Below are 24,425 nucleotides of genomic sequence, written 5' to 3'. Positions count from 1 at the left end.
GATATTTTATGCAAGTACGGAATTCAATTTTTCTACACATTTTTCCATAGACTCTGACTGATTGTCGTCAGAAAAGGTTCAGGGTTATCCAATGGAAAAACACATTCGAGAACGTGTGTCGTGAGTCGATCATAACTTACCTGAGATGACGACTGTAGGTATACGCGATTATTTAAAATAACCAGTATCGCAGATAATTTGCAGTATAAATTGCAGCAAAATCTTAGTCATTTGTCGTCGGAAGCTTATTGAAGTAGGAAGTTAAATCTTTCTAGTCGCCTTTCTTCTTTTAATTTTTTTTTTTTTGTGAGTGATTAATTAATTTACCATTAAAATGCAATTAAAAGTCGTGTGTTTGACATTATTTGTGAGTTTTGTATTGGCAGATGATTCGACAGTTTCTACCACAGAAAAATGGATTAATGACCCAAATGCTCAATTACGTAAGTTTAATACCTTAAAACGAAGAATTTTATAAAAAAAATAAAAATTTTAGCTCCAACTGTCAAATTATGCTCGAGAAATCTTCCAACTCAAGCTCGAAATGCTTGCTTAAAAGAAGCAATGGCTGAACTTTTAAGACTTTTCAAGGTAATAAATTTTTGTTTATCAAAAATAAAAATCAATAACTCCTCAAATAAAACAGGAAGGTTATCCTCCATTGGGAATAGAGTCACTTGATCCCTATCGCTTGGGAAAACTTCGTTTCGAATATGCCGTCGGACCATTAGCGACAAAAGTCAATATGATAGATGCCGTAGCGAATGGAGCCAGTAACGTTCAATTGAAAAAAGTTAAATCAAAGATTACCGACGACAGTTTACACATTGAGTTGGATGTATTTTTCCCAAAACTTGTAACAGAAGCTGACTTTAAAGGACGTTCAGTTTTCAACGGGCAAAAAGTTAAATCTGATGGACATGCCAAAGTTACTTTATGTAAGTTTTTAATTATTTTAAAAATTATTTTTTACGAATTTCAAAAATTGATTTTAAAAAAATAATTTAATTAAATAAAAAAAATTAAATTAATTTTTTTATTTAATTTAATTAATTAAATTTTTTAAATTTATTTTTTTTTTTTAAAATTAATTAGATTGAAATAATTATTTATTTTTTTTTTTAAATAAATAAATTATTATTAAAATAAAAAATTTAAAAAAAATTATTTAATTTTAATTAAAAAAAAAATAAAAATTAATTTAAAAAAATAATTCATTAATTAAAAAATTTTTATTTAATTTAATTAATTTTTTTTTATTTTTTAAAAAATAATTTTAAAAAAAATATTTAATTAAAAAATTTTTTTAAAAATTAATAAAAATAAAATTTTTAAATAATAAAATAATTAATAAAAAATATTTTTATTTTTAAATTTAAATTATTAAAAAACAAAATTAAAAAAAATTTTTTTTTAATTAATTTTTTTTTTAATTTAAATTTTTATTTTTAAAAATGAAAAAAAAAATTAAAATTAATTATTCTTACCTTCAAATCTCCTCAGATGACGTCTCGTGCACTTTCAAAGTCAAAGGAAAACCAAAAGAATCCGATCCAGCTTACATGAAACTCACGGAATTCGACATGTTGAACATCCAACTGCAAAAACTCAAACTCGAAGGAACAGGCTTCGTGCCAGATCCAGCAGTTAATGAACTTGCCATTGAATTTGTCAATCAAAATTGGCGACAATTCTACACGCATTTCATCCCGAGTACGAAAGCTACGTGGGAACCTCTTTTCCTCGAAACGCTAAATAAGCTTTTTGAACGTGTCCCATTCGATCGAATCATTTCCAAGGACTAAACTTGAAGTTTTTTTTTCTATATGTGATTACTTTTGAGATACAGTTTCAATAAAAATGTGATTTTTTTTATTTTCCAAGATTGACCTGAAATACATTTATCTTTATTTTCCTTTTGCTGACGATTTCATCAATTACTGTACAACACGCACAAATTTCCGTTGCCACTTTTTATACAATAAAAATATTTTTCCATCTTCAGACACACATAAAAATAAATATTAAAGAGAGGGGAACGTCTCCCTGGTTATCAAATGTGTGATGGAACGTTAAAAATAGAGAAGAATCGAGGAATGATTATTATTACTTTTATCTGCTTCTCATTCAGGTCCATTTTTGTATCTACTTCGCGTCGTACAAGGAAGAGAAGAAAAAAAGTTTATTTGATTTTTTTATGCGAGACAAAAAAAAATTTGCTACACGCAGATTGCATTGAAGGTATTCGGAGTACGTAATAAAGTTGTGACCTAATTTTTTTATGTTTTTGTTGTTTTTATTTGGTTCCTTCTTCTTCAAAATTTTTGAAGTTGTTCGTTTGATGGATATTTAATATGTTTATAAACCAGATTTTATTCGGGATGTTTACAAGGTTCTTTAAGAAGAAAGTAAGCTATTTTTCAATTTTACACATCAATCAATTTTATATTTACATTTATTGCAATTCATGAACACGTTTCGGAGAATTAGAAAATAAAGTAGGAAGTATCGGAAAATTGAGAGTTCATTAAGTACATTTCAGTTTATTATTAAATAGAATGAAATTTTCCTCACTTTTTCAATTTTTCTATTTTTTTTGAAGTTTTTAGAATTTTTCAAAATTTAAATAAATATTTATTTTAAAAAAAAATACCTAAAAATTTATTAAAAACGAATTAATAAAAAAAAAATTAAAATTAATTTATATATTTTTTTTTAATTTTAAAAAATATTAAAAATTATTTTATAAAAATAGTAAATTAAAAAAAAATAATTAATTATTTAAAAAAAAAATTTGTTTAAAAAAAATAATAAATAAAAAAAAATTAAAATTGATTTATATATTTTTTTTATTTTAAAAATATTTTAAAATTATTAAATTAAAAATATTAAAAAAAAATTAATTAAAAATTAAAAAAAAATTAAAATATATTTTTTTATTACTTTTCAAAAATACAAATTAAAAATTAATTTTAAAAAATAAAAAAAAAATTAAAAAAATTTTTTTAAAGTTGATTTATATTTTTTTTTTTAATTTTAAAAATTATTTTAAAAAATAATAAAATAAAAAGAATTAATTAATTAATTAAAAAAATAATTTTTATTTTTTTTTTTAATTTTTTTACTTAATTTTCCATCAACATATTAAAAGGAACTTTTTCAAAAAAGCAATTCAACAAATCAACAATTATCGGATCCCACGAAGCTTTAAATCTGGGAAAGATATTTTGCAGCAACATTTCCCATATTTCATTTAATATTTGAACGACAACTTCATTCAATTCTGGCTCTGGAAGCAATCCTGTTCCATTTAACTTCATTTCCTCCATAACAACTTTTGTAAAATTAGCTGACTTTACAATCATATAATCTTCACCATCGTCTAACGTTTGAAGGACTCCATTAAACTTAAATGTGGCAATTACTTTAACTAATTTTTTTTTTTAAATTAAGGTTAGTTCAGCATGATTCAACGTTAAAACTTACAACAGTCGATAACAGCATGACCCTCTGACTGAACAACCAAGTCGTTAAAAAGTGTTCTCCCTTCAAAATCCGCTTCGATTTGAATTACGGGAACATGCAGATCAAACAAAACGTAAAAATGCGTAGAATTAAGTTTAGATTTTACCATTTTAACTTCGCCCGTACTGACGCCACGAACTAATGCTTCGGTAACATTCAGCTTGGCTTTCAGGAAATTTTGTTCGTATTCGATGTAAGTACGATTGACAAGAAAAGGATCCAATATCGGAAAATCCAACGGAGGAAATCCATTTTTCAATTGAGGAATAAGATGATTGATGCTGTCTTTGATACAATCCGATCTCACGGAATTCGAAGAGTTACGGGAACACAGAATCATGCCGGGAGCTATTTGGAAAAATTTCGTATTCAAATTTCGTTGGTAAGTAATGATATTTAATGAGCTCACGTAGTATGTCGAAATTCGTATCAATCAGCGTCTTCTCTTCCGAATTCGAAATTCCTTCGGTGTCACAAAAAATTGGGCGTGAAAGCCATAAACATAAAAACAAATTGAAAGCTAACATTTTAACACAAAGAATTTTAGAACAAAACTAAACTCAAGCCACAGAAATTCGTTTCTTAAATAACGACATTCCACATGAGTCACTTTGACGTTTCTTTTCAATGGTTATTGATAGCATCTTTATTCACACGAACCTCAATAAATACAGAGAGAGATAAGGTAGGTATATGATTAATATAGGGAAAAGTACCATGCGTCTCCATTAGATATATGAAGTGAGACATGTAACATTGACATACTATTTATTTGAAGATTGATCGTGAGAAATTCGAGAAAAAAGTAATTAATGTTCATTGAGTTTTGTGTCACATACAGAATTACATAATATGAAAAAAATTTCCCCTACTTGCTTTGACAAATTTATGAAACTTATTGGAAATAATAGAAGACTGAAAAATATTTTTAAAAAAAATATTTTGCTTTTGATTTTCATCTCCAAAATATTATAAAAAAAAAATTAAAAAAAAATTAAAAAAAAAAAAATTTAAAAAAAAAATTTAAAAAAAAATTTAAAAAAAAAATTTAAAAAAAAATTAAAAAAAAATTTAAAAAAAAAAATTTAAATTTAAAAAAATTTAAAAAATATAAAAAAAAATATTTAAAAAAATATTAAAAAAAAATATTTAAAAAATTTAAAAAATTTTTAAAAAAATAAATAATTTCGAAAGTAATTTTTTTTCGTTTGGCTTTATTTTATATTCCTTGATTTTTTATGAATTTTTAAAAATTGGATATTTTTTTCTAATTTTCAAAAATTGATAAAGAAAAATATTTTAACCAACTAAAGCCAAACGAAAAAAAATTTATCGAATATTTATTTAATTTTTTTTTTTTTTTTTTTTTAAATTTTTTTAAATTTTTTTTTAAATTTTTTTTAAAATATTTTTTTAAATTTTTTTTTTTCAATATTTTTTTTTAATATTTTTTTTTTAATATTTTTTTAAAATATTTTTTTTTAAATATTTTTAGTTTTCTATCATTTCCAATAATTTTCATAATGATTGCTAAAAAAAAGTCGAGTAAATTTTTCTGACGATATAATTCAACAGCAACGAATCTCTTTATTTTTTCTTAGGCATCAAAACATCATACGGAACATTTTCAAAGAATCCTTTGGCTACAATTTCACACATTGGCAGCCATATTTTCTTTATTTCCGGAATCAGCTGTTCGAACAAATACCTCCAGCTCTGATTGATAAATTCAACAGCAAACTGATTGACATCCGGATCAGGAAATAATCCAGTTGCGTGGACTATCATTTTTTTCGTGTCTATGTTTGACAAATCAATGCCTTTGATAGCGATAAAACCGCTATTTTCGCTTTTGTTTATTTTTCCCAAAATTTTTAATGTCGTCGTTATATCGACAGCTGTTAGGTTTAGCTTTCCTCCCGACTTGACATTTAGCTCACTTAAGACAGCGTTGCCTTTGTAATCTGCCAACATCTCGAGACGATCGAAATCGGCATCGATTTCAACGTAAATGTTTTTGTCATTTGCCTTTGAACGAACTTCTTTAATTTTAATGAAGCGAACTCCATTGACAATCATATCTTTGGTGTTGAGGTTTACGGTTAAAATTCCTTGTTTGTACTCGAAATGAGTTTTATCGTGATAAAAGGGATCAATTGATGGGATATTGAATTCTGGATATCCGTTTTTAAGTACGGGAATTATTTTTGAAATACTTTCTCGAAGACATTCATTTCGTTCCTGAGTCGGTGAATTTCGATAACAAATCTTCAATTCAGGAGCTAATTAAAAAAAAATTTTTTTAAAAAAAAAATTAAAAAAAAAATTTTTAAAAAAAATTTTTGAAAAATATTTTTAAAAAGTATTTTAAAAAATTAAAATAAATTTAAAAAAAAAATTAAATTTAAATTAAAAATAAAAAAATTTTATTTTATTTTATTTTATTTTAAAATTTAAGTTAATTTAATTTAAAAATTTAATTTTAATTTTTTAATTTTTTTTAAAAATTTTTTTTAAAAATTTTAAAAATATTTTTTAAAATTTTTTTTTTTTTAAATTTTAAAACTTACGCAAATTTTTTGTGTACTTCCAACTTTAAAGATTAAAGCAAAAGTAATAATTTGATAAATTTTCATATTGAAAAATAATCTTATCGCTTCAAGGCAAAAATCTGCTTTCAACAAAGACCTTTTTATGAATGAACCAAGATCTTCAAAGATAAATATTCGAACTACAGTAGCAACACGTGATGTTCAAATATAACACCTCTAAACTTTTTTTTTCAAAGCACTTATACCTCACTGTAATTTTTATAAACGGACCTTTGGCATGATATTATCTAATTAGTAGTAGTAATGATAACCAACACGAGTTTAAAATCACCATCAAAGCTCTTTAACACAAGTTCAAGAACTCTGAGAACTCATCAAGTAGTTAAAATGCTACTGAAACTTTTAACTCACACAAAGCTGTTTCATTCACATGTTCACATCATAAATCGCGTAATTATTTGAAGTTATACGCTACATAAGTTGTATTTAATTCAAAATAATTAGACAGAGGTACCTGCAGTAACTTGTTTATTGAATAATTAAGTGTAAGTTTTAAATAATAGAATAACAATTGTATACGCGGTAAATTATTAAGTCAAACAGCTCACTTCATTGCAGCGATTAAATTTACAGTTTAACGTGGTAATAATTATAAGGCTGATTGTTGTTTACCGATTGACCGATACGGTAACCAAAGTATGGGTTTGGATCAAAATATAAGTTTTTCAAAGGGAATTTGTAAGGCGTTAAAATCATGAAAATTTAGTTTTTGAAGTTTTTAACTTTTTCGAATGAAATTTTTAGAGTTTTAAGCTTTTTTGGGTTCCTTTGGTCAAAGAAGAGATTCAAGTCTATAAGAAATTGTAGATTTTTTGGAAAAGTTACTTATTAAGTTGACTAAAAAATTAAAATTTTGATCGTCAAAACCTGATATGAAGCTTCGAGACAATTTAACAATCCAACGAAGCTTCTTAAAAGGTTTTGACGGTCTCAAGTTCAATTTTATAGTTGGCTTATTATGTAACTTTTCCAAAAGTAAACAACTTTTATGGATTTAGATCTCTACTTTATCCAAAGGAACCCAAAAAAGTTAAAACTCTGAGAGTTTCGATTGCTTTTAAAAGTATTTTAACTTTAAAAACTAAATTTTTATGATTTTTACGTCCTTAAAATCTACTATATGGGCGAAAAACGGGTCAGATTGTACAAATTGACTCCTAAAGGATCAGGTTGACCCCTCAGGAGTCAAATCTGACCCGTTTTTCGCCCATAGGGTACAAATTCACTTTGAAAAGATTTATATTTTGATCCAAATGAAGATAACTTAACCTCAAATTTGTCAAAAACATCCATAAAAAGTTTCAAATGAATTTCAAAATTAATTTTAAAAGCTCAACTGATCAGATTTCAGTCGCTAATTTCAAATTTTGATCATTTAAGCTGGACAAAACAAAATGGGGGATGATATGGATGCCACACTGGATCCAAGATGGCCTGATAACAAAAATTAATGTTTTAATTGATGATTCTCAAAGTCACAAATGATTCTCTTTCTTAAATTTTACCTAGAAGAATAAAATTACATGTTTTTTCGTTCGCTTATTCTTTCAGAGTGAGGTTTTTCTTAATTTTTGTGACGTTTAGCGTAAAAATCTAAATCAAATTGTTCATAGGGCAATTTTTTTTAAAAAAAATCATCAGGTAATATTGTTCATAAGCTTCTAAAATTAATTTTGAAGATAACTTATAAATTGTCATGGATTTCCTAAAATTCCTTTAAACCTACAAGTCGATGTTTAATTTTAAAAAAAACTCTTTATCATTCCGGCATCAACTCATCCAAAGGAATGTTATCAAAGAACTTTTTCGCTACAGACAAGTATATCGGCTCCCATGAAACTACTGCACGAGGAACAAGCTGTTGATAAAAATTTCTCCAATTTTGGTTAATAAACTCGAGAGCAAACTGATTAACAACTGGCTCAGCTACAAGTCCCGTAAAATCAACATTTAGATCCTCAACTTGGGTATCCATTATTTTAATCGTGTGAATATCGACGAAATTTTGTCCATTCGTTGGTTTAATTTTTCCGAGGAATTTCAGCTTGAATTTCGGTTTAACTGAAAAGTTAAGTTTTTTTTAATTTTTTTTTTAATTTTTAAAAAAATAAAATTCTTACAAATGTTCAGTGTGAAAAATCCCTTTGACTTGAACGAAAAATCATTCACTCGAGTGTCGCCTTTGTAATTTCCTTCGGCAGTCATTTTCGAAAAATCCACATCCAAAATGACGCCAAAATTGTCTTTTGTGATTTTTGATTTGACATTTGTGACATTTGCCGTACTGATTCCCAAAGTCTTTGAATCTTCGATTAAAATTTTAACTGATAAAATTCCTTCTCCAACTGAAAATCGTTCGATACCAACGCTATATGGATCCAAGTCGGGAATTCCTAAAGGATCGTATCCGTGAATTATTGAAGGTAACAACTCATTCACGCTGTTTTTGATGCATTCATTCCGTTCTTTCGATGGCATACTGCGACGACAAATTTTTATTGAAGGCGCTAAAAAACTAAAATTATTAAATAATATTTTTTTAATAACAAAAAAAATAACTTACGTAATTTCGAATTTGCCGAATAAACATTGTTTAGGTAAAAAATTAAAATTAAAAAACGTAACATTGTTCGCGATGTTTCTCTTTCGTTGTGCAAATTGTTACTAAAAAGCTTGCAATTTTTTAATTAATGAACGATTTTGAGCCCATACATAGTACACGAATCAAAACAACTCCAAAGACAAGTTTTTGGCATAGTAGTAGGTACACAGAGGGAATAATAAATATGTACCAATTTTGCGAACAGTAGTCATATGTGTCTAAATTATACATGTGCATGTCTATTCGCAAAAGTTGTAGAGTTACTTTTTGAGTTATGACGTATCGTAAGGTCGATGCCATGTTATTTATATTTACTTTAACAAGATGCATTCAATGGAAAAGTACAGCGTAGTGTTAAAAATATTATTTAAATAAATTTATAAAAAATATTTTTTTTATTTTTTTCATTTTTTAGATTTTTTTAAGGTTTTGTATTTATATAAATTAAAAATTATTTCAAATAAAAATTAATTAAATAAATAAAAATAAAAAAATAAATAAAAATAAAAAAAAATAAATTTAAAAACATAATTTTTATTTGATAAACAAATTTTTGTTTTAAATATTTAAAAAAATCATTTTTTTTTCCATGAAAAATTTTAAATTTAATTTTTTTTTAAACAAATTATTTTTTGCAATAAACTTAATTTAAGTCTTAATATACATAAGCTAAGCAAGCTGCAATGATTTTTAAAATTTTCAAAAATTTAAAAAAAATATTTTGTTAATAAATTCTACAATTTTTTGGATATTTTTACATATTTATTTAAAAAATAATATATTAAATATTTTTTTTTATCAAATAAAAATTTTTATTAATCTAAAAATAATTAATTTAAACAATTTAATTAATTTTTATTTGAAATAATTTTAAAAATTAAAATTAATTTTTTCACTTTTTAAATAAAAATTTTATTAATTTTAAAATAATTTAATTTTATTTTAATTAATTAATTTTTTTAATTTAATTAATTTTTATCTGAAATAATTTTATTAAAAACTTTAAAAATTAACATTAATGATTTTACTTTTTAAATAAATATTTTATTGATTTAAAAATAATTTAAATTAATTATTTTAATTTAATTAATTTTTATTTGAAATAATTAAAAAAAATTAAAATTATTTTACTTTTTAAAAAAACATTTTATATTTTTTATAAAAATTTCCAAAAATTTATGAAAAATATTTTCAAATATTTTATTGACCTAATATCTTTAAATTTGTTTTGAATTAATTTTTATTTAAAAAAGATGAATTTTTAAAGTACAAAAAATTATTTTAAAGTCTGTTTCATTTTTAAAAAAATTAAACAGTCTTTTAAATTAGTTCTATTGACAAATCAATCGTGACTTGTATATTTAAAAAAAGCATCAAAAGCAATATTGACAGAAAATAAATCTAATTTTCAATAACGACAACTTATTATGAAGTTTTATTATATCTTTAGCTTACGTTTTTACTGCTTGATTTAATATCCTCCATTTACTGATCAGATCAATTTCTTGTAACGAAAAAAAAAGAACATCGTCAAATAAACAATATCTAACAATTTAACCTGTTTAAAACGATACCCATAAAACATTTATTCTATTTTATTGTTTTTCTATTCCGTTTTATTTTTATTTTATTTATACTTTTTTTTTGTTCGCAAACTGGCACATGCCGAACAATTTCATGCAACATTTTTCACTTTTTTATTTGTTACCCAAGGCCCGTTGCGTTGCATTTATTGCATAAAATGTTGTTCTGCACTTTTTTTTTCAATGATTTAGTGAAGTGACTTTTTCCACTTTCACTCCATTTTTTGTACAAAAACTTTTTCATTGTTTTTTTTTGTATCTAACGCCTTTAGGTGATAAATGCACCATTATACATATCAAGCAAAAAAAAAAGACAAAAACTGTAGAATCAGAAATTTTTAAAAAAGAGAAAAAAAAGTTTTAAAAGAGTTACCCATAATATTGGCAGACTGTCTTTTTTCTTTGCTTTTGAAAACTTAACGAGAACCGATAAAAAATTGAGGAAAAAGTTTTACATGATGATGCAACTTTTGTTGAGACTTTTCAAGATTGCTTCTTTGCACGTTTAAAGTTAAAAATTGGCAATTTAATAAATAACTTGCCAAAAATGAAATCGATATCTCTTGTTTTCGGGAAAAAAATGATAAAATATCAAAAATTTCATATTAAAAAATAATTTTTAAGGTAAAAAATTATAATGACCTTAATTTGACCTTGAAATCCAAGGTTTACGGTTTCCATGGCATTTTGTATCCCTAATTTTGTGTCGTACCTCGATACTTATCCCTCCTCTTTATTATTGTAATTTCCCTTTTCGTCAAGGATATTCAAGAAAATCAAGGAAATTGATTTTCGGTAACTTTATATCTCGGTTCTTGTCTAAACAAAATAGTTTCGAGTCACCAAATACGAAGATTGTCATTATTTTGTCATCAAACAGAGACAAAATATTCAATAAAATAAAAAAAAAACTTTTGCTGATGTTTCAAAAGTGGATAAAGGTACCGAAAAATACGGGCGCTTGACTTATTTATTACATGCGACGAGAGACGACGACATCGTCTCCCCATTTCTACTTCTTTTTTTTTGTATTTACGAGTTGTGACCTATTTTTTTCCGTAACTTTCAATTTTTTGTATGACGTGTACGCACGCATTTATCTCTCTCCCGCTCCATTTTTCGGTACAAATAAATGAAAATTGACGTCACGATAAAATTAATTACGTCATTTATCATCCATTTGATACATTAAACTTGTGTAATGTAAATCATAATCAAAATTAATTTTGTGTCACATTTGAGCGGGAAATTTTTTTTTTTTTGGTAAACACCTGGGAACAGTTTTTTTCTCATTTTTACCTTTTCAATTTGTATGAAAATTATTTTTGAAATGAATTTAATTAACGAATCCTTGCTTTTTATTTATTTATTATGCTAAAGACTTTAATTTGTGAGAGCTAAAAACATGCATGTTAAATTCCAATTAATCTTTGTTAAAGTCTGCATTAAAAAGGCTCATATGGTTCTTAAGTACTTTAAGTGTTTTATTATTGTCGTTTAGATAAGTTGTTAAATGAGGCATTAATATTTTATAAAAAGCGCCATCTATTAGTGACAATGAAAGTTTGAGAGAAATAAAGGGGGAGCCAATACGTACAGAATATACGTGGTCTATAGATACAGAAAAGGGGGAAGAGGTAAAATCAATTTTTATCTATTTTGAGTTAAAAATTACCCTAAATTATTTAAAATTTAATTTAAAAAATAAAAAAAAAACAATAAATAAACATTTAAATAAATAAAAGTTAAATAAATTAATTAATTAAATTAATATAATTAAAAAATAATTAAATAAAATAATTAAAAATTAAAATTATCAAAAAAAAATTAACATTTTTTTTATTTTTATTTAATTTTACAATTTTTTTTATATATTGTTCTTTCATTCAAAATTTGATAGTGACCGGTTAGTAAGCAAACTATACGTTTCCGAGCATATGTTTCATGGAGAAATATGTTAGTTTTGACCTCACGGATGTTTAGCGCGAAAAAAAATTTATATTTTTTATTTTTATTTTTTTTTATAGAAAAAAATAATTTTTTTCTCATTTTAAATTTTTATAAAAAATAAAAGTAGAAATTTTGTAATAAAAAAATAAAAATGAAAAAATAAATAATTTAGTTTTATTAATTTATAATTTAATTAATTATTTTTTTTTTTTTTTTATTTTTATATTTTTTTTTCTTATTTTTAAAATTTTTCAACAAAATAAAAATAATTTTTTAATTTTTTAATTTTATTTTATTATTTTTATTTTTTATTTTTCATATTTTAAATTTTTCATTTTTATTTGTTTATTTTATTTTTTTTTTAAAATTGTTTTTCATATTTTTTAATTTTTTAGAAATTTTGTCATAAAAATAAATAAAAATTCAATAATTTTTTAAAAATAATTTTATAATGGCAAAAACAACAAAAAATAAAATAGGACAAACTATGAAAAAAAAATTCGATATTCCTCGTTAGTTTCAATGTTAGATTCCAATCAACTTCAAATAACTTCATTATCCTAACACAATTTACATAAACCTCCCATTTTACATGAGCGCACGTACCGTTATGTGTCGTTATGTAAATCACTGCTGGACATTTGTTTTGAAATAAGTGGAAAAGAGTAAAACAATCAGAGTTGCAATTGTCGAACAAACATTCAAGGCACCGCACACACAATCACAGGAGACACATTCGCCGATCACAGAGCGAGAGAAACTGTGACACAATCTCTGGCATGTGTGCATATTTTAAGGTGTGGTTGCAATCTGTTATCATGACGTGTTGTCGTCGTCGTCATATTCACTCAAATAGTCAAATGCTTTAAAATATGTTACTTGCATACATAATTCACTCGAGATATTTCCCTCATGTCACATTTTACGACATCGTGAATGTCCGTGTAAATATTAGATTTTTTTTATGAAAACATTTTCCTTGATTGTTTGAAGCTCGATTGAAACTTTTACTTGAGTGTCATCGATCTTGTGAAAAATATTTCGAATCGTGATTGAAGAAATTTTTTTTCCGATCAATCTTCGAGGTAAATTTATTTGCATCAAATTTGCACCGTATTAGAGGCAATTGTGTCAAGTTACATCGTTTTCTTTTGTTTACTTTTGAAATCAAATAAAACAACAAATATTTAACTCACATTTGCTCGTGTAAGAAATCTGATAGCAACTGACATTGGTTACATATGCGATGCATCATTTTCATCCTGAATGTGTCGCCTATAAATCTTGTTGCATTTTGTTTCGTTATAATACTTCGAGAAAGAACTCAAGGGATAGAAAAGAGAAAATTTTGTAAGAAGGTAAACATTTTTTACGAGATTTGAATTAATTTTGGTAATTTTCCTGTTTGTCCTGTAAAAAAAATATTTATAAAAAGGTTAAAAATAAAATTTAAATTTTTGAGTTAAATTAAATTAATTAAAAGTTAAATTAAATAAAAATTACTTAATTAATTAAATTAAATTAATAAAAAAAATAAAATATCTAAAAATAATAATTGAAACTTTAAAAGATTTCTCGAAATTTAAGAAAAATTATGAAACATTTTTTTAATTTAAAAAAATTAAAAAATTGCGTAAAAATCGAAAAAATATTAAAATTTTTAAAATATAAAAAAAAAATTAAAAAAATATATATTTTTTTAAATTTTTAAAATATGAAAAATATTAAAAATTAGATAAAATAAAAAATTTAAAAAATAAAAAAAATATATTTAAAAAATTTAAAAAAGAATGAAAAATTGTGTACAAAAAATTTTAAAAATATAAAAATTTAAGAAAATTAACTTAAATATAAAAATTTAAGAAAGAAAATAAAAAATATTAAAAATTTGATAAAATAAAAAAAAATTAAAAAATTAAAAAAATTAAAAATTTAAAAAATTCTAAAAAAAATTAAAAAATATGAAATATTTTTTTTAAATTGAAAAATTTTCAAAATAATAAAAATTTAAAAAATGAAAAATTCACAAAATTTGAAATAAAAAAAAAATTAAATACGAATAACTTCATAATTTAATAAAAACTTCTTTTTTCTTTTTTCCTCTTCTTTTTTCCCCCGAAAAATAATTTTGTTTATTATTATCATTGCGATGCATCACAATTGTAGAACAACACATGTGACATGATGTCTGATGGCATCTCTCTCTTTATCACAAAAAGCAGCATTTATGTTTATTACCATGTATTTACGTGTCTAGACAAAAACTTGATACAGAGATGGAAAGGTAACTTTTATATAACTCGTCTGGTCAAGGCTCTCCTTTAACTTAATCGAAAAAAAAAATAATTTTACTTCAATTTCCAGTTAAAGCAAAATATTATGTTTCAACAAAAAACATCGTAATTAAAATTCCACGAAATTTTCCATATCAGAATTTCTCCGCAAAAAAAAAACGTTTATCTAAAATTACAAACTTTTTCCATTACCCGTTTTTATTGTTGTTGTTGTCTATTGTTGACTCAAACCCCTTTTTTCAACACGTTTCTCGTCGAATATGAAAAAAATATCGTTCATATGTAGATTGAGGAGATGTGTTTAAATGAAAGTTTTGAGTCCCATTTATTGAACATCGTCTCATTTATTCTTGAAAACTTGAAAAAATTGAAGGGAATTCGATAAAAAATCATTTTTAGAAGGAAATTTACGTTCAAAAAGCATTGAACGACCCCACAGAATTTAACAAGTTGTTTTACACGTTACTCGCATCATCATCATCATCATCATGAACAATAAAATTGTATCATATAGACCGGCGGCAATCACAATAACTATCATAAAATTGATCTGATATTTTTTCTGCTTTTGTTTTTTCTCATTTCCATGCATTCATTAGGGTTGAAATTGGATTTTCTCTTGTATCGAACAAAAATACTTATTTATAATTTAAATTTAAAAAAAATAAATAAAAAAATGTTAAAAATATTTTTAAAAAATATTTTAAAAAAAATTATTAAAAAAAAAATTAAAAAAATATAAAAAAAAAAATAAAAAAAAAATTATTTAAAAAAAAATTAAAAAAATATAAATAAAAAAATTAATAAAAAAAATAATAAAAAAAAAATATTTAAAAATTATATTAAAGAAATATTAAAAAAATATTTAAAAAAAAATAAAAAAAAAAAAAATATTTAAAAAAAAATTAAAATATTTTGGTAAAATTTTTTTGACCAAATTTTTTTCGTTCAAATTGTGCGCTGACTCGAGTAGATAATTTTTCTCCATGAAACATATGCTCGGAGACGCTTCGTTCTCGAATTTATAAGGTCACAACAGATTTTGTAGAGCAAATACAATATAAATTTTATAATAATCCATGAAATTAATATCTTTATAATCCATTGATGTAAATTTGATTTGTTGCAAAAGTTTTTCTGTGGAATTATTGTAAAGCGCAGTCTAGACGAGAATTTTTCGCGTTTCGAGATGAACACGTTGCATTTGCATGGTACAAGACTTTAGAAGGTTTCCACACGAAAATAAATTACGCCTACAAGAAGCCAATTTTGTACGTAAAAAAATAATCAAAACAATAATTAAATCACATGAACCAGCAAACAATAAATAATTCCTTGACATTGACATCGGCTAACCGAGTACTGCTTGTCGTCATTTGTCTTTGTTGTCTCTTTTCTTACGAAGACGACGACGATGACGCCCATAACATTAATCAATGTTATTTTCCAATCCCGATTTATCCATCTTGTGTCAAATAAATTTCGTGGTAAATGCAACGTAGTGATTATTTTCATATATGCATGACAATGAAAAGCTGCTTTGATCCAAGAACAAGGACTTGGCGAGACAAGAGAAAATGTGTAATTAAAAGGAAATTGTATCATGAGGATGTGTAGTTGAATTACCTCGCGTGAGTAGATAATATTGTTTTTCTTTAAAAAATTACTTTTACATGAGATAATTGATTAATTATTCTTTAATATGTTTCGCCTTGCCATTTACCTTGAACAGTTATTTATGTCCTGTCATATTTTGTCTTGTATAGAGGTGCGCAGATGTATGCAAAACAGTAAAAATTGTTTTTTTTTAATACTTCTTTTTTTCAGGGATGGAGTTACTGTTAAACGTGTAGCTGAAGCCCCTTTAATTTTTAATTTTAATTTTAATAATTTTAATAATTTTAATAATTTTAATAATTTTAATAATTTCAATAATTTTAATAATTTTAATAATTTTAATAATTTTAATAATTTTAATAATTTTAATAATTTTAATAATTTTAATAATTTTAATAATTTTAATAATTTTAATAATTTTAATAATTTTAATAATTTTAATAATTTTAATAATTTTAATAATTTTAATAATTTTAATAATTTTAATAATTTTAATAATTTTAATAATTTTAATAATTTTAATAATTTTAATAATTTTAATAATTTTAATAATTTTAATAATTTTAATAATTTTAATAATTTTAATAATTTTAATAATTTTAATAATTTTAATAATTTTAATAATTTTAATAATTTTAATAATTTTAATAATTTTAATAATTTTAATAATTTTAATAATTTTAATAATTTTAATAATTTTAATAATTTTAATAATTTTAATAATTTTAATAATTTTAATAATTTTAATAATTTTAATAATTTTAATAATTTTAATAATTTTAATAATTTTAATAATTTTAATAATTTTAATAATTTTAATAATTTTAATAATTTTAATAATTTTAATAATTTTAATAATTTTAATAATTTTAATAATTTTAATAATTTTAATAATTTTAATAATTTTAATAATTTTAATAATTTTAATAATTTTAATAATTTTAATAATTTTAATAATTTTAATAATTTTAATAATTTTAATAATTTTAATAATTTTAATAATTTTAATAATTTTAATAATTTTAATAATTTTAATAATTTTAATAATTTTAATAATTTTAATAATTTTAATAATTTAAATAATTTTAATAATTTTAATAATTTTAATAATTTTAATAATTTTAATTTTAATTTTAATTTTTAATTTTAATTTTAATTTTAATTTTAATTTTAATTTTAATTTTAATTTTAATTTTAATTTTAATTTTAATTTTAATTTTAATTTTAATTTTAATTTTAATTTTAATTTTAATTTTAATTTTAATTTTAATTTTAATTTTAATTTTAATTTTAATTTTAATTTTAATTTTAATTTTAATTTTAATTTTAATTTTAATTTTAATTTAATTTTAATTTTAATTTTAATTTTAATTTTAATTTTAATTTTAATTTTAATTTTAATTTTAATTTTAATTTTAATTTTAATTTTAATTTTAATTTTAATTTTAATTTTAATTTTAATTTTAATTTTAATTTTAATTTTAATTTTTTAATGTTATCTATTAATCCAAACCAAGCATATAACTCACCTCACATCTCTGAACCTGTACCGTCACTTTCTTCAGACAGACACAAAACCACAATGTTTATAGCATTTTGTTTGTGTAACACGCCATCAATATGATGATAAACAAGTCTTTTAAATACCTGAAATTTTCTTTTCAAGGACAATACGGAATTTACATCACCAAGGAACCCGTTTCGTTTATGTCTTTCGTGCCGTATTATTCGTTCGTGTTGCTCTATTTAGACCTGTACAGCCTAAAAAGCTCTTTTTCATGACATTTTACCCATTTTGACGCTATATTTATAATCACGTAAAATTCATTGCATATTACAGCGAGACACACGAAAACTATTTTTGCAACATTATAAGCCAGAACATTATTAAAATGCGCGATGAAAATAAATGGCAGTTTGGCTATATAAATAAATTATTTATTTGTTAATGCCGTTAAAAGGGTGATTCGGTTCGGAATGTAAAAGAATGTAAAAAAACGGAAACTCAGGTGCAATGCGCAATGTTTGGCACGTGTTTTAATTTTTTTAATAGAATAGAATGCTGTTGAAATTTTTTTAAAAAAATTGCGGGCGACTGGTTAATTAAAAAAAATTAAAAAATTTTATAAATTAATATTGAATTTAATTTCGTTCTAATTCATTAACGATTTAACGAATATCGCCATCAAAATCGAAATTTATTGTTTCATAAGGAACCAAATTATTGAATGGAAATTCGTAACTTTTACAATGAAAAATTTACATGCCCAATAAATGAATCCCTCTTGGCATGACCTAACTCAATCAAGCTTTTATTAAACCACATTTTATGTTTACAATTCGCTTTTGGTAGCTAACTACTATAAACAACTCATTTTCCGTTGTTTCCTTTTTTTCTGTATTTTCCATCTATAGACACAGCTTTTTTATTATTATTTTCATTTATAATAACATGATGATAATTTTTATTATTATACAGCTCGCGTGGACTCGTGTTGGCGGCAAAGTAGAATAGAATAGAATGGAAAAATGGCAAAATGCGGTATGATGAAACGAAAATTTGCTCACCTGTTTCAGTTGATTCGGTTGCTTTGGTGAGTCAAAAAGAAAGAATCGTTTGAAAAATAATTATTGAAATTCTTCCTCGTGCCTTTGTTTTTTTTTCGTTCGTCGTTCGTTCGGTAAGTCAGGGAAAAAGTGCTCCATTTATCTAGTTTAAAGAAAAAAACATGAAATAACGTTCAAATAAAAATAATAATAAGCAAAACAAATAAAAAGAAAATAAACGATGAATAATAACAAGGAAAAAAACTTTCTATCAGCTTTTAACAAGTTTCTTCCTTCCGTTGCACAAGTTTAAAAAAAACGTGAAAAACATCTGTTTTGTTGCAGTATTTGTTTGTTTGCACACTGATGTTCACTATTTTTCAGTGGATGCACAATTTGACAAGGATCATCAACTTAAGAAATTTCCCAAAAATTATTGACAAAAAAAAATTAAAAATAAAATAAAATTATTTTTAAAAAATAATTAAAAATTATTTATAAAGAATTAAAAAATTAAAAAAAAATCAAAAAATTTAAAATAAAATAAATAAAATCAAATAAATAAAATAATTTAATTTTTTTTTAATTTCAAATAAAATAATAAAATTTATTTAAATTGATTTAAATTAAAAACTATAAAAAATCAAGAATTTTAAATAAATAAAAAAAAATAAATTTATTTTAAAAAATTTTTTAAAATAAAAAAAACAATATTAACAAAAAAATAATAATAAAATTACATGAAAATTAAAAAAATTAAAAAAAATTGGAATTCATTTTTAAAAGATTAAAAATAATGAAAATTATGAAAAAAAAATAAAAAATCATAAAAAATTTTGAAAATCAGATTCAAAAAAAAAAAAAAAAAGATTTTTAAAAGAAAAAAAATAAATAAAATTATTTTGAAAAAAATAAAATAATAATTTTAAAAAATTATGAAAATAATAAAATTAAATTTAAAAATAATAAAAAAATAATTTTTTAAAAAAATGAAAAAAAAAATTAAAAATAATTATTTTTTAAACAGTTAAAAATGAAGTACGATTTATAATTAAAAAAAAATCAATCAAAAGTTTTCCAATTCAACTAAATTTATATTGAAATAAAAAATCTCGAAATATCTCGAGGCAAAAAAAAATTTCGACTTGAACATCCCTCCTCCTTGTGTGCATCCATTGACTGATTCGTGTCATGTATTTCAATATATTTTCTTTTGCACACACAGAGAACTTTATAAGTTTGCCTTGTGGCTTTTCTCCTTCCCTCGTTTTATTTATTTTTTTTTTATTTTGTATAAACCATATTTACTTTTTAGTATTTATTGTTTTCTCAGCAAGTGAACAACGTTTGAACTTTTTATCACATTGCTTCGACATGCAACACCCTCCTTTGACGTATGCCTTCGTGAAAGAACAGATAAATCGAGTGAATCGAGGCTTTTGTGTGCACAACGAGACTTACAAGCCGAATGTCAAAGAAATTCCCGTAACGACAAAATTTTGGGCAAAACACGAATCGGGCTTAGTTAAGCAAGGGCAGGAAGGACAACATGCTACTTATATGAAAATGGTCGAAGATGATTTAATTCAAACCCCGAAGCACAAATATGATCGCCCGATTTTAGAAAGTCATAAGTAAAAATTTAATTTAATTTTTTTTTTTATTAATTGAATAATTTTTATATTTATAAAAAATAATTTAAAATTTTAATTAAATAAAAAATTAATTAATTTTAAATTAATAAAAAAAATAATTTAAGTATTTAATTAATTAATTTTAATTCATTTTTAATTAATTAATTCAAAAATTAATTTTTTTATTTTTTTCTTAAATTAATTAAATATTTATTACCTATTTAAAAATTTAATTAATTTAAAAATTAATTAATTTTAATTTTAATTAATTAATTTAAAAATTTATTTTTTTAATCAATTAAATTTTTAAATATTTATTAATTAAAAAAAAAATAAAAAAGTTAAATAATTTTTTTTTAATTTAAAATTTTTAGTTACGGATGGCAAATTGAACCATTTATGAAATACGACACTCGTGATCGAAAGACATTCCATCATCCGAAACCGAGACACGAAATTACGCAAATTGGCGAAAAAATATTTGCTGAAAAGGTCACTGAACGCCCCAAATACAACGGAGTCCCATTCAAGCTCGGATGATTTATTTTTCGTGACGTCATCAGCAACATCAATATAAAATTGGAATTTTCGGACCAAAAATGCAAAATGGAGATCTTGTTGTAATTTATTTGTTATTTATCAACAAAATGTTTATTATTATTATAATTGTGTAGTTGTTGTTGTTGTTAAAAAATGATTTACTAGTTTTATATTAATTTTATATGGGGATGTGTCGTTGTTGTTGTTATGACATTAAATTTATTGATGCTGAAATAAATTAAATATTCATAAAATTTTCTGGCTTTTCTGGCTCGTCTATGAAAAATGTCCCACTTGAACATCGGAAAATGTTAACAATAAAGCTTTTATGACACAATAATTTTGTTGGAATATGACAAAAACATTCGACAAAGAGAGGAATTTATTACCCATTCGAAATTCTTTTCAAAAACTACACACACACACAGTTGGTCACTTAGGCATGAAACAACAAAAGATGCTTATCCCAAAAAGGTACTCGTGCTACTCCTACACATGTCTTATTTTCATTGTTATTATGCAATTAGGGCGACTAAAGGGAAATTTAACCTACATAAATTCTTACAGTAGATCAAAAGTCGGTGATTTATGATTAACGGCAGTTCATTGACCGACTAATTATCGAATATTCATTCGACGAGTCAAGGACATTCGAATAATTTTCTTTTTTTTCAAGAACATTAAATTTCAAGATTTTTTTTTATCTCGAGCTTTAAAAAAAGTTTTAAATTAAATTTTTAATTAAAAATAATTAAATTATTAATATTAATAAAAATTATAATATAAAAATTAAATTAAAAATTATAATATAAATTATTTTTTTTTATTAAAAATATCATATCGAATTTATCTCGAGCCTTGAATTTTTTGTTTTAAAAGAATTTAAATTTTTTTATAGAAATTATTTTAATTTATAATTAATTTAATTTTTTTTAAATAAAAAAAAATTATTATTAAATTTTATTTATTAATTAAAAAAATCAATATTAAATTAAAAAAAAAAAAAAAATATTGAAATATTAAAAAAATTTTTTGATTAAAAAAAATCTTCTGACCTTAAAAAATAAATTAAAAACTGAATTATAAAATTCTTATTCTTATAATATAAAATTAAATTAAAAAACTCCTAAAATGAACTTAGAAAAAAATTAAATTAAATTTAATAAAAAAAATAAATTAAAAAATTTGGAAAACTGAATTGATAAAAATAATTATTCTATTTATTTATTTTTTTTTTAATTTTTTTTATATTTATTTATTATTATTTTATTTTATTTTTAATTTTTTTTATTTTATTTTATTTTTTTTTGAAATTTGAATATATTTTTTTTTTATTTTTAATTAAATAAATACAGTTAATATTTTTTTTTATTTATTTTAATTTTTTATTCATAACAATTAATAATTTGAAATTTAAATTAAATTTAAAAAATTAAAAAATAAAAAATTATTTATTATTTAAATTTATTTTTATTAAATTAAATTACCTAAATTTTTATTAAATAATTTTTATAATTTAAAAAAAAATCATTCATCATTTTTTTTTATAAATTTTCGTAAAAATCCAAAATAATTAAATAATTAATTTAATTTAATATTTTTAACTTATTTTTTTTACATTAATTTAAAAATCCTCAAAATTTCGAGCTTCAACCAATCCAAACCAAGCTCAGAAATCACAAAACTCCAAAAAAAAAGGATCATAAAGTTGTTTGTTTTGACAATAAAAAAAAACTATCGTGTGTGATATGAACCGAAATTATTGTCAAAAACACTTCCTCGCTTCATAAAAATAAAATTTCTATTGAATCCGAGAGATGAAAATATAACAACACAATGACGACATCCGACTCGCAATTGTGATATATGACACAAAAAGAGTTCAACGTACAAACGACCTGAATACTCAAGGATATTTTTATTCTAAATTCTATTGTGTGTGAGTCGCCTCTCTCTCTATGTTCATTTACATCGAAGCACAGAAAAAAAAATTTTGGCACACACAATTATTTGCTGTTCAACAACTATATCATTTTGTGCTGAATTCAGAGCAGCAACATACCAAAAATAACATTAAAAATACTTTTCCGCATAAAAATCCAATATGAATTGCTCGCCCCTTGTCTGTGTGCAACGCGTTGTTGTGACTCCGGCACAGAGGAATGCACTTTTATATTATTTGAAAATTGTGCCGACAATCGGTCGCCTCCTGCGGGACAACTCAATTATCATAAGTATTCCGTAATAACGGCTTTTTATTAATTTTCAACCGGAAAATTGCTCAAACTTTAGTTCGGAATTCAATTTCCTCCTTTGGAAAGTCGTAAAGATAAGAAGTTTGCTCGTCCTTGTCACTAATTAATATTTGATACAACTGCTCTCGTCATAACTGCAACTCATAAAGTGTAAAATAAACCTCATATATCAAGTGTTCGCATCATAAAAATAGAAAAATATAACGATGCAGGATCATTAAGCAAGTATCGTTGTAGTTAACTATTTATCTCTCGTATCATCCGCTGAAAAGTAGGTCATAACTATTAAAAAATAATGATGAAAATGGAAAATCACAGAAAAAAACCCGATTGCCAATAGAAACCCTGCTCCGAAAATGATTCCCTTCCATTACTTACTGTTTACATTTTGATTTATTTCTAGACGTTTTTCACCGAAAAAAAAATGCACAAATTACGATTTGAAGCAAATAAACAGGAAAACAAGGGAATAAGAAAACGAAGAGAAGAGTTATTGCTTGTCATACGAAAGGCAAGGCATTCTTTATTCAAATAAATAAATGTGGGATGAAAAACAAGACAAAAACTTCTTACATGCGATCGTACAATGGAACACCATGAGAAAATACTTGAAAAAAATTTTTTTGCTTACGATTACATAAATTCCTTATCAATATTTATATGAAATACTTGCTCATCTTAAGTTTTTGCCACATTTTCGTTTAAAGTAGAAAAATGCGACAAAAAAGTGTCTGCTTCATTTTCAAAAATTAAATAATTTTAATTTTTAAAAAAATAAAAAAAAATTATTATTATGAAATTTAAATTGTTTTTTAAAAAAATTATTAATTTAAAAAAAATAATTTTTTGTTTATTTATTTATTTTTAATTCATTTTTTTTGATTTAAAATTTAATAAAATTAAAAATTGTGTAAAAATTGAACAAAAAAAATTTAAATCATACGATGTTAAAAAAATTCATTTTGAAAAAATATTTATTAATTTATTTATTATTTTTTTTATTTAATTTAATTAAATGTTTAAAAATCAAAATCGAAGAAAATTATTTAAAATATGGAAATTTTTTGAAAAAAGATTTTTTAATTTTTTTTAGATTTTAATAAAAGTTTAAAATTCAAAAACATAAAATAAAAATTAATTTTATATATTTTCACATTTTATAATTAAAAATTTAATTTTTTTATTTCAAAAGTTGTTTTTAGATTTTTTGTAAAAGTTAAAAAATTAAAAAAGAAAAGGAAAAATTAATTTAAAATTTTCACATTT

General features: G+C 22.5%; 4 protein-coding genes across 5 annotated transcripts; 1 reads left to right on the top strand and 3 right to left on the bottom strand.

Moving 5' to 3' along the window:
* Positions 1-224: 224 nt before the first annotated feature.
* Positions 225-1,896, top strand: LOC134834049 (circadian clock-controlled protein daywake-like). Its single transcript, XM_063848573.1, has 4 exons — positions 225-443; positions 497-591; positions 647-938; positions 1,504-1,896. The coding sequence occupies exons 1-4, from the start codon at positions 335-337 to the stop codon at positions 1,803-1,805; spliced, it is 798 nt and encodes a 265-aa protein (XP_063704643.1). The 5' UTR covers positions 225-334; the 3' UTR covers positions 1,806-1,896.
* A 1,229-nt stretch (positions 1,897-3,125) lies between these two features.
* Positions 3,126-4,052, bottom strand: LOC134835528 (uncharacterized). The gene is made up of 3 exons (XM_063850408.1): positions 3,935-4,052; positions 3,487-3,873; positions 3,126-3,430 (listed from the first exon to the last, which is right to left on the bottom strand). Exons 1-3 carry the CDS (start codon positions 4,050-4,052, stop codon positions 3,126-3,128), a joined length of 810 nt encoding a protein of 269 aa, XP_063706478.1.
* A 1,060-nt stretch (positions 4,053-5,112) lies between these two features.
* LOC134835527 (uncharacterized) lies at positions 5,113-6,452 on the bottom strand. The gene is made up of 2 exons (XM_063850405.1): positions 6,440-6,452; positions 5,113-5,807 (listed from the first exon to the last, which is right to left on the bottom strand). The coding sequence occupies exons 1-2, from the start codon at positions 6,450-6,452 to the stop codon at positions 5,113-5,115; spliced, it is 708 nt and encodes a 235-aa protein (XP_063706475.1).
* Positions 6,453-7,278: 826 nt separating this feature from the next.
* On the bottom strand, positions 7,279-8,762 carry LOC134835121 (circadian clock-controlled protein daywake-like). 2 transcript variants are annotated; one of them, XM_063849986.1, is made up of 3 exons: positions 8,701-8,762; positions 8,258-8,652; positions 7,279-8,198 (listed from the first exon to the last, which is right to left on the bottom strand). In XM_063849986.1, exons 2-3 carry the CDS (start codon positions 8,613-8,615, stop codon positions 7,897-7,899), a joined length of 660 nt encoding a protein of 219 aa, XP_063706056.1. In that variant the 5' UTR covers positions 8,616-8,652; positions 8,701-8,762; the 3' UTR covers positions 7,279-7,896. The 2 variants fall into 2 exon arrangements, with proteins under 2 accessions (XP_063706056.1, XP_063706057.1); XM_063849987.1 differs by having other exon boundaries at positions 8,258-8,644.
* Between the last annotated feature and the right edge of the window lie 15,663 nt (positions 8,763-24,425).

Source organism: Culicoides brevitarsis, chromosome 3 (assembly GCF_036172545.1).
Source record: "Culicoides brevitarsis isolate CSIRO-B50_1 chromosome 3, AGI_CSIRO_Cbre_v1, whole genome shotgun sequence".
In the NCBI taxonomy this organism is placed as follows: Eukaryota; Metazoa; Arthropoda; class Insecta; order Diptera; family Ceratopogonidae; genus Culicoides; species Culicoides brevitarsis.
This window is presented reverse-complemented; position numbering and strand designations above follow the sequence as displayed.